Source organism: Aplysia californica, unplaced genomic scaffold, assembly GCF_000002075.1.
Source record: "Aplysia californica isolate F4 #8 unplaced genomic scaffold, AplCal3.0 scaffold00073, whole genome shotgun sequence".
Classification (NCBI taxonomy): Eukaryota; Metazoa; Mollusca; class Gastropoda; order Aplysiida; family Aplysiidae; genus Aplysia; species Aplysia californica.
This window is the reverse complement of record NW_004797343.1, coordinates 61,173-72,521: the sequence shown is the minus strand read 5'-3', so window position 1 is coordinate 72,521 and position 11,349 is coordinate 61,173. Positions and strand designations below refer to the sequence as shown.

The 11,349-nt window shown below is 39.2% G+C and overlaps 1 protein-coding gene across 1 annotated transcript in view; it reads left to right on the top strand.

Annotated features, from left to right (window-relative positions):
• LOC101855240 (signal recognition particle receptor subunit beta) overlaps positions 1-11,349 on the top strand; it is a 31,257-nt gene extending 19,908 nt beyond the window's left edge. Inside the window, exons 4-7 of the mRNA XM_005093949.3 lie at positions 114-193; positions 6,459-6,518; positions 9,088-9,219; positions 10,850-11,349. Coding sequence (XP_005094006.1) covers positions 114-193; positions 6,459-6,518; positions 9,088-9,219; positions 10,850-11,066 — 489 coding nt within the window. The 3' untranslated portion in view covers positions 11,067-11,349. The remainder of the gene's footprint in view (positions 1-113; positions 194-6,458; positions 6,519-9,087; positions 9,220-10,849) is intronic.

Below are 11,349 nucleotides of genomic sequence, written 5' to 3'. Positions count from 1 at the left end.
CACACACACACACACACACAAACACACACACACACACACACACACACACACACACACACACACAAAAGAGGCTGAAAATTGAACCAGCTGACATAGTCTCTTGTCTTGGACAGAAAAATCTGAGAGTGATAGATCTACCTGGACATGAGAGAATCAGAGGACAGTTGCTGGATGAGTTCAAGTCTTTAGCCAGGTATTGTTGGAATCACGTTTGATGTATTTGTACACTTTGTTATGAGCTTTTGATAGTGAAATCTATCGATTTGCATAGCTTTTATTATGGAAATTTTGCTCAAGAACAGAGATATTATCCCTATCCGTACGCCCTGGGGTCTTTTTGTACCCCGGCGTTGTATTTTTCACATTTTAGAATACTTCTAGTACGACGATCTCCTTGAAACTTTCAGTATTTCAAAAAAAATTATTTTGACGTACAGATCAGATAAATGACTAAATTTCCTCTTTCGAAAGTGGTGGCACAGAGTTCCCCACGTCGCATGGATACGATAGTATAACACGACGTATGGATAGGGTTAAGGCTGAGCCTTCTGTTTCAAGTTGAAATATTTTCTTAAATCTTTTATGGGCTAGAGAAAATAACTAAGGCCACAGAGGAGGCGATTATGGTGATCTCTTTTTTTACTTGAAAGGTTTCCTCCTTTCAGTCATGCATACCTCGTTATGATGTGTATTATAGTTGTTTACTTCCATTGAAAAATAGGAATTGTGAAGAATCATTTTGTAAATTGGAATCACATGGTTTGGGAATGTTTATCTCACCTCACCTAATGACCTCTCAGATCATAGTTAGAATTGTCTCTATGCTTTACTCTTACTTTAGCATCTGGAGATCATGATTATATCGTCGATGGGATTCACAAACCGGCTACAAGCAAAAATTTCAAAAATCTTTTTATTTGCTGAATGAATAGTAAATAGCCTAATACGTGTCCCCAATAAATATTAGTTTGAAAAAAAACTAGAAATATGTTGTAATTGAGACTTTCCAAAATGGACACCTGCAGCTGATGGAAAAATGGGATCGCCAAACTGGCCATGTACATAGCTGCATCGGTTTCACCAGACCGTCACGACACGCGTTGACACGTGGCATCGAAAACCGGCTACATGCTTCCCCGCCGCGCCTTACTCCGACCATTTTGTTCGGGTTTTTTTTTCTCTTGAATTAGACAGAATTGTAAACTGTTATCAGTGTTCATCGAGATAAATAATATTATTGTCAACAATGAAGTGACTTGTAGTATAAAGCATTTGTGTGATTCGATTTACTAGATTAGATTTGTCAATTAATTTATGCATCTAGATGAGACATAAGAACATGAAAGATCAATAGAGTTCCAGGCACATTATGGGCCGTCACCTTTACAACAAGCTCTCTGTCTCTTCTTCTTCTTCTTCTTCTTCTTCTTCTTCTTCTTCTTCTTCTTCTTCTTCTCCTTCTCCTTCTCCTTCTCCTTCTCCTTCTCCTTCTCCTTCTCCTTTTCCTTTTCCTTCTCCTTCTCCTTCTCCTTCTTCTTTTCCTACATTAATTGTTGTATTATAGCACACACTAGTGTTAGCTGCTGCAGAGCAGCTGTAATAGCATTAGTAGTACCATCATCAGCAGCAGCAGCAGCAGCGGCAGCAGCAGCAGAAGTAGTTCTTGTACTGGCAGTTCGAAGCAACAGCAGCAGCAGCAGAAGTAGTAATACAAAACTAATACTATGAATATTACAGAAAATATTTTAATAATAATAATATGCACTTTATTGTTACTATTTCATTGTTGACATTCTTGATGCAATCCTTTTTGTTCTCGGAATGATCTTACGCTGTGACCATAGGTGTGAACTGATATTATTCATTGGTCTCTTCGCAAAATTAAACGTTTCAGTCGTGATGTATACCATATTGTGGCAGACATAATTTTCTTACGATTCACTTATCACGCATCAGTATAGTTATCTATTCAAGTATCTGGTTTTAGTATTATTAAGCCAGAGATATATTTACAATTCACGATTGGTAAAGAAAGGACCAAGAACAAGTCAGCAAAAGAAAGAAAAAAAACCTCCAGAAATATAAAATGGCTATCTTTGTCAGGTTTACAGAATAGTTCAACCACGTTAATGCTGTACTTCTATAATAATTAATGCTAGCCCTTTTCAAATACCACTTTCTTGATATTTTGACATGAGTCTGGCTGAGGATACATGATGGATTCTCTATCTCGAGGAAGATACCCGGTAAAGCTGAGTCTGGCAAAGACATTGGAGAAGACTGTTGACGATGGCAAGTGCACTCCAGCAAATTATCCACGATTCACCTTATCATGGAGCCACGATATTGCCCATGGCTATCACCATTGCCTCTCCTTCCCCCTGGTGTTTTGAACATTTCATTTTCAGAAAGTTTCAATGGTCTTCTAAAGAATGACCCTGGGTTTGAGATTTTTCTTTATACTATTGCTAGAGATCCACAGCAATCACGAGAGAACTAATGGACTTAAAATTGGCAGAATGCATGTGTGATGTATGCCGAAGGAATGGATTCTTGCGACAAGATTATGGACAAGTGCGGGAGGGAGGTGGGTGGAAGAGGAATGGAAGAAGAAAATGGTAAATATGATCCTTGTGCGGGACTGCCTTCTCGAAAGTAACAGATTGACTAGCACAACTGGAGACGAAATGAGACCAAAAGGCTGGAATAACAAAAGCTAGAAAAGCTTAACAAATCCGACATGATACTCTTGTCAGAATAATAGATACCATTGTGACGAATTCAGTAATAAGGAAAGAGACAGATTTTTAAAAAACAGTATGGAGACTCACTTGGGTACTGAAGCGTACATTTGTAATTCATTTTTTAAAAAGATGATGTGATCGGGAGAAGTGTTTTGTGCATCTGAATCAAGCCGGTCTGAAGAGACCAAAGGTTCAGAAAATAAAGCTCATTCAGGTATTTTCAACAACGTAGCTGACAGTTTGCGGAGAAAGTTTGCTGACAGTTCTTTGTTATGTCAACCATTGGACTTTAGAACATAATGTGTTAGGAACTGGGCAATGAACGAGCAGTCAAACATGAATGCACGTGTGGCCGATGTATCCTCAGCGTTGAGGGATTCTTCAACAAGTTATCACGACTATCATTACATTACTGTATGGCTCGACTAAGCTGTCCCTTGAGGCCCCTTTCCAAAATTTCGCTGACGTGTAATGGCTCTACACTTCAGAGTATACAGAAATGAAGCAATGCTCCCTCTGGTGAAGCAAATTTTCGACGAGCTCAACTTGGCTTTGTTATGTCCTCGAGAGTATTGTTGCGATGTTTACGTGGTTATTGTGGCAATGTAACGTGAACACGCTCGATTGAAACATAAAAAGTGTGAAGAAACAAACTGAAAGCCACAGCCGACAAGGAAATAGCCATCAAATCCTTAGGTGAAGATGAAAAACACTCTGGTGTTGAATGGACGTGCCAGCTGTTCTTTTGGCACTAGGAAGCGACACGTCTTCTCTGTAATACAAGATTAAAATATCGGTGCATCATTGTACGTTCTACAACGTTGCTGAGAACGATATGGTGGGCTGAGACAGAACGAATATGCAACGTACATAATCAACTTTCTGAAAGGAATCCTGGCTGGCTAAAGTAACTTTTATGCGGTAATGATTGGATATACCAAACCGATATTTGACTTCGGCAAAGCCGCTTCTTTTTTGTGCTAGAAACAGGGTTCAAATTGAACAAAGAATACCAGAAAAAGAGCATCTGACAAACAGACGTGGGTTTCCCAGCTCAATTATATCGAGAGGAGGTTGAAGACTCCCCTACCTATGTGTCAGCCCAGTATGTCCATAAAACACAGTCATCACGCTCAAACCCCATCCATACCATATGAAATATCTGCAATACCAACGACTTTCAAGATTACAAGAGCATTTCCGACCATTTCCAACCCAGCAGGAGAGTCGGGGACTCTTCGGTGACGGACTGGAGGTGCATCCTGATGAGTCACGGAGGTGAGCCCCACCAAATTCTCTCAAGAGGTCAAACCAACCGAAGTGGTAGCTGGCTGACCCAACGCCTGTCTATAATAGCTCCAGGAAAATGAAAAACGGAGAAATACTAACATCTCCAAACAGTGTAAGAGGTCATGACAGTTGAACGCCATCCATTTTACCATGCTGTCAACTGACTAGCACCGAACAATGCTCGTATGGAAAGTAGAGACTCACAATTATTGAATTCATATGTGATTTTTGTCGTCTATGTAGCTTACACTGTTTCATTGTTTATTATAATGTAGGGACTCAAGCGTGAGAAATGATGAAAGATTGTGCACAGGAAGAAATGAGCCCATCTATGTGCAATCAAACGACACTAATATTCTTTCAATCACGCCCCAAACAATAAGATGCAAAGGGACCAAGTTTTAAATGTTATTATAATTCAGCCGAGAATCGAACCCATAATCTCCCGATCCAGATTAGAGCCCCGAGACTAACGTTTGCCATACAAAGGCCCTGCCCTTGTGGGATATCGAACAAAAGTGGAGGTTTCTCAGACAAATACTCAAAAAAAAGTCTTGTCCTGGCTTTTTAAACAACTTAATTTGTGTTGGTTTGGGGTTTTGATTGATATTTTTGTAAACACAGAGATGTCTTCTTATCAACAATTCTAGTCAAACAATTGATGACCTGGCACATTGGGATGTTTCACGTAGTACAGCTAAAGTTCCACACGGGTAGATATAGTCTCCCCCCACCCCCCCTTTCCTCTTAAATAACCTAATAGTGTTGAAAGGGCATTGAACGTTAACGATTGCACATGTTCAAGTACAGTGGAACTCGGCTTTAACGAGCTCGGATTCAACGAGAACTTGGATTCAACGAGATGAGATAGATTCCCCGTTTTTTTTCTTCTTTAAAATCAATAAAAATAACCCGAATTCAACGAGCACTTATATCAGCGAGCTCGGATTCAACGAGGTCGCTTCAGGGTGAACAGCCCCCGCAGACGTGGCTTCGCTAATTTTTCTCCCAGAACGAACTGTATCTATTCCTGGAAACCATCCATTGCACCTGCATCGTGAATTAGGCCTCTTGTTCACTTAGCCGATTGCATGCGACCAATCTGCGGCCTTTTTTCATACCAACACATGCGTTGTTGGCACGCGCTTGTGTCTCCTCAAGCGGGTGTCGGGGTCGAATGGGCTGCCTGCATGGGGGGGGGGGCACTAGCGGTCCGGGTGTTGAACTTGAACGTCGCAGATACAAACTCGTCAGTCTTTTTTTCCCCCGGCAACTGATCATTATATTACACTGATAAGCTAGTCTTAACATGGATCTACGTAATGAATTGTGCGCTGGCCTATGGAATCAAAAGTTACAGTATGCTAGGCTCTACACAGCAACGCACTTTTTTGGTAAACAATCGAGATGACACAGGCGTGCATTTGAATGAATCAGTCTTTTTTGCACAGATCATAATATGCAGGCATTTCAGGCACTACTTGCGACTTGTCTTTAAACATTACTTGCTCAGTGCCTGTAATTATCTACACAAAACCTCGTGTTTGCTATAACGAACACTTGGATTCAACGAGGTTTTAGGTCAGGCCCGGCGACCTCGTTGAATCCGAGTTCCACTGTACATGTATTGGCCTTCAGACAGCGGGTCGACGACTTCTCCTAGTACTGGTCACCTAATGTAAAATACTAGGCGAGAGAGAAGCTAGGATGTTAAATTAAATTAATTAAAGTTTCCGTCATGAATCGACAGGTAACAAAGATTGAACCCACACCTCCCAGTAACCAGGGTTAATTAATTTACTGACAAAGGGCCAGTCAAAGCACTAAACTTGTCTTTCTAATCTAAAGCATTTTGTGTATGAATCGACCAGGATGAGATTCAAACCCAGTTTGAACCAGTCAGCTTTCATTAAGATAAATCTATTAGTTCAAATCCTATAACTCGCCGTCGTCCATGTAGATCTCGACCTTTACTTATTATGACGGCGAACAGTGGCACACAGCTGCGACGAACCGGCTACATGCCGCCTCGTGTCACGGCTGTGCGGGGAAGCGTCCTGCGCGAACCGGCCACCTGCAGAGAACTGTCCACCTGCTTTGTGCTGCATATTTTTTAATTCCATAACCGGCTACATGCAAAATAAAACTATCAGTTGTGGTATTTAAGAAAAATCAAGTAGTATTAGGTCCCAACACTTATAACTTAACCTTTTGTATAAAAATATGAAAGATTGTGCTGCGCGTTTTAACAATAATCAGTTTTTTTGTCCCTCCTGTAAAATTTGCCTTTCTGCATGTAGCCGGTTTGTGAATCTCATGGACGATATGTTGTTTGAAAAAAATCTTTCCTTCAGGTTCGTTGATGTTTGTTTTTTGGTGTACAAAATGATTACTCCACCTGTACATTCCTTCTACGTGTTACAGAGGTATCGTGTTTGTGGTAGACAGTGGAACGTTGCAGAAGGAAGTCAAGGAAGTTGCAGAGTGAGTGATGATGTTAATGATGGGGGCTCTTTTCTACCGGTCTTCCCTGACGCTCAAGTCTTTAGGGTTTTTAAAAACCTTAGTGTAAATTGTAATGCATTTGGCTTTCTTTCCTTTGCGTACCCAAGTCTGATTTTTTTTAAAATATACACAAGGCACAGCCCAGAAGAGGTCAGTTTTGATGTCCATTATATTTTGGGCTCTTTAGTCCAAAAACATCTACTTTCTGGATCAGAAACAATTGCAATTGCCTAAAATATAAGATACTAAAAAAAAATTGCATAAAAAGTACATTTTTGTGTTGGAATAGAGCAGTTCAAAATAGTTGGGTTTTTTTTTCAATTTTCTCAAAACTGATTTTGTTAAGTGGGTGGCTCACCTGTGCAGAGATGTTTCTGAAAGTACAATTCGCAACTCCATCTCACTTTGCATGAATGTTTCTAAATGGTATGTCTGCAACTAAGAGATTATTGTGATAGTATGATCAGTTTTTTATCAGTGTGAAAAGATTTGAAAGTATTTGATCAATTTTTGTTCCTGGGCATCATTCATGACACTAAAAGGGCAGGTGCAAAAAAAAAAAAAAATGGTTTAGGGAAATAAATCATTAGTAAGTTGCAGGTCATATTTTCAAAAATACTGTGAGAAAATATCAAAACTGTATCGATTCAATCTGTTTCACAATCTCTGCACAGAATTTGCGTGTATATTGTTTCATTTTAAAAAATATTTTAATTTGTGAATGAAATCATACATAGATGGTATGTTTCTATTTTTTGACCATTATTGGTTATTGAGAATGACAAAATACATTTTAAAGTAAGAGCATCAACAAAAATGTTCACTCTGGCAGTACTTAGTGTACCTTATGAAACAGCAGTCTTTCAAAATAGTATAAATTTAAATTAATTTGATCGTAAAGAACATATCCTTTAGTAATAATGATAATAATGCTGTAGATAATTTCTATAGCTTTCATTCCCATAAAAATACAGCTCTGGGTGCCTTACAATTCATCTCAACAGAAAATACATGTGCATGAATGTGCATAGGCGTTTTAAAAAAATGCTTACACATAAGTAGACATTCATATCAGCACAGCACAATTGATGGTGAACAGGTTTGCGACAAAGCATGCATATTCCATTTTTCTGATTTAGAGATAAATGATTTCCATTTTTCAACCATTTTCTTACTGAATAATCATGAGCATTTTGTTGTAAGGCTTGGTTGATATTTGTTGTATGATGAAATCTATGTTCGGTTGTAATCCTTTAATTGATGAAATCTCCGCACATTTTTGACAAAACGCATAGGGCATGGCTCATGACAATAATAAGGAAGGGAAAGAACCTCAGACAAACTTTCTTTGACCACAAGAAAGTCATGAGACTCGAAGAAAGAACTTGATTGGTGCGCAGAAAATATATTAAAAAGTTGACCCTGGAATGTGCCTCACCTTCCGAGAGATACAACAGTTCTAGTTTTTTGCCAGACTTTGAAAATGGTGATTGTCGTGTTTTATCGTCAAACTGTTCATAAATCACATTAAAAACAAAAGAGCACTGTGACTAAAAAGGACTAACTATCAAGTAAGCTTCTCATGAAGTACTTTTCCTAGTACTGGTCACCTAATGTAAAATACTAGGCGAGAGAGAAGCTAGGATGTTAAATTAAATTGATTAAAATTTCCATCATGAATTGACAGGTAACAAAGATTGAACCCACACCTCCCAGTAACCAGGGTTAATTAATTTACTGACAAAGGGCCAGTCAAAGCACTAAACTTGTCTTTCTAATCTAAAGCATTTTGTGTATGAATCGAATATTAAATTTTTAATTTTTTAAAAATTTTGCCACGGGCTTCGTTTATCAAATGTGGGAGCAAGTTCCAGATAGAGGGATTCCTTTGGGTCTCTAGGAGTCAGCAAAAGTAGTTGTGTTACCTCTTAAAAAGCTATTTGACTCCTGGAAAAATGGGATCTGGAAGGGGTGTACATAATGTAGTTTGACATTACAATGTCATCTGTAGGAGATTTATACAGAGGGGATAAAATGGGTTATTGACTAGTGAAATTAACAAGTACTGTTTGTATGGGTTGTGTTTTGTCCTAAATAACACCCCATGTACATTTTAGGAATGGGCACTTCCTTGTGAACTTACTTGGAGTGAAAATACATCACGTATAGTTTGTTCACTTTCATCTGTCCGCATGTACCTTAGTTTTGCTGTGATCTACAGTAATGGGCTTTTAGATTTTGTTGATTGTCCAGCTTTTAGACCCACATGCAAAGACTTGAGAAAGTTAGAGTGATTTGTTTTTATTGTTTTAACCTAGGACAGATGAAAGTGAACAAGCTAATTTCCTATACATGCATGACTGGCAAAAATTCTTTTTCAGAGTTTTTTTTGTTTTGTTTTTAGAAGTCGATTCATTTTCAAAGCCCTTTGCTCTAAGCTGGTTCCACTGTTTTTGGATAAAGTATTTGATAGGAGTAGGAGCAGTAGAAATAAAAGTTGTATCCTTTCTTCTTGAAGGTCTGTAACCTGAGTTTATTTTTTCACCAGGTACTTGTACATGTTATTAAGTGACAGAACTGTGTCCAGCAATGCTCCACCCATTCTCATTCTGTGTAACAAACAAGATCTCACGCTGTCCAAGGGGGCAAAGGTCATCCGCAAGCAGCTGGAAAAAGAAATGTAAGCCTGGTCTTTCTCAGTTTGTCTTTGGATACATTTATTTTTTGTGACCCGTGTCTCATTGTCTTATTCAGAGGTGCTGATTTTGCCGATAAATCCGGAAATCCAAATGTCTAAAATGGTCTGGATTTTCAGGCAATATTTTCCGTAAATTTTGAGTCCTTGTGCACACATTTCCACAGGGTCTGAAAGGGTCAGGATTTTCTTCATAGCCAGTTGGCTCCTCTTCTGATTTTTTTTTTAGATAGTCCGAACCAGCCTGCCAGCAACCGAGAGTAACTAGATCATGTCGAATTTGATTGATTTTAATCATAATCATAATCATATCCCCCCTCCCCTCCCCCCCCCCCCCCCCCTTAAACAAATGCTAGCTAGTCTTATTTAATTCTGGATGATAGTAAAATCCAACAATTGCACTTTAGAAAAATGCTAATCATTCGCTTTTAAAATGGGTTTGAATTTTAATTTTATTGCATTCAGAATGTATGGTAACGTGTGAAAGAACACGCATCTGTTAGTCTTTTTACTTGGCCATTTTTCTACCATGGCTTCTTCAAAGGCAAGGGATATTTGCAGTATCAACTCAGCAGTCTAATACTCTTTAAGTCCACCAACATTCGAAAGAGCAAACACTGCTGTTTCAGTGTGCATTATGTGTTATGTTATGCATTTTATCACTTTAAAATCGTTTAAATGAAAACTGGAGAAAAGAAAAAGTTGTCGTACATCAATATAATTTACACAACAATTAAACTACAGTGTAACCTTGACTAAAGATGCCTAAAGGGCCTATTACACGTACAGGCCGACCGGTCAGGTTTCTGGGCCGTACGGCCAATCGTAACATGTAATAAAAAATGCGGCCCAAACCGTAGGCGAACATCCGGCAAATGGCCGGCCGGATGAAAAAACCCCACAGCCGCTGCCTGTGAATTTGACGTCCGGCCATCCGGCTTTTGAAGTTTGCTGCGCCGGGGACTACTGAAGTAATTTAAAAAATTATAGAAAATCATGTCGTAGATCAGATAAAAAATAATACGGGGTGCCCACTACGGATGGGATCGCCCGACTCGATCGCCTCAAAAACAAACATGTTTGTTTTCAGTTTCAGGCGATTGAGTCGGGCGATCGACCCGATCCAGCCGTAGTGGGCACCCCGTCTAACAACACAATAAGGACCGCCTCATTTTCACTCTTGCACAAGCAGGATTCGCTGCAACACAGTGCGTGTACTCTGTGTACGCCGTTTCGTCTGATTCGGCGGCGCTGAGTGTTAGCGTACGCCCTTTGGGATTTTTTACTGCTAGTACTGTAATTTTAAAGCTAGGGATACGCCGTTTCGTGTGAACATAGATCTGAGATCTACTAGTAGTAACAACTCAAAACTGCCAAAATCTGGAATACGCCCTTTCGTGTGATAGGCGACGATTTGAAACCAAACTACTTTTGATTGAGAAAGTCAAATACACATTACTTGCTCAGTGCCTCTAATTATCCACACAAAAAATCTCATGTTTGCGAACACTTGGATTTAAAGAAATTGAATGCAAGGCCCGACGACTTCGTTGAATCCAAGTTCCACTGTATATATATATATTAATAGGTCTATATGTTGATGTTTTTCCTGTAGGAATACTCTTCGAATCACAAGAGCTGCAGCTTTGCAAGGTGTAGGTGACACTGCCAACAACAATGCATACTTGGGCAAACGTGACAAGGACTTTGATTTTGCTGACCTGAAGCCACTCAAAGTTGACTTTGCAGAGTGCAGTGCCCTTGGAGAGGGCAAGAGCACTGACAACCCTCAGATGGACGACTTTTATAGCTGGATCTCTAACATTGCTTGATATGAAGAAATAGTATGGCGGCTCTGCAATAAACAGTGTAAAAGTGTTGGTTGACTGAAATTAGTGGCACTTGAATTGAAAAAGTATGGTCTTTGTTTCAGCGCAGTGGATGTGTGTTTGTGAATGATGTTTGTGATTCTATGTATATTTAGCAACAAGCTTTGCATTATATTGCTATGAGCATGCTATGAATATTGCCAGTAAGTGGTTGTACGTTTCTCTGTAACATGTGTTTTTGCTTTTGGAGGTGTTATGGATTTATTAAAATAGGGATCTATATATC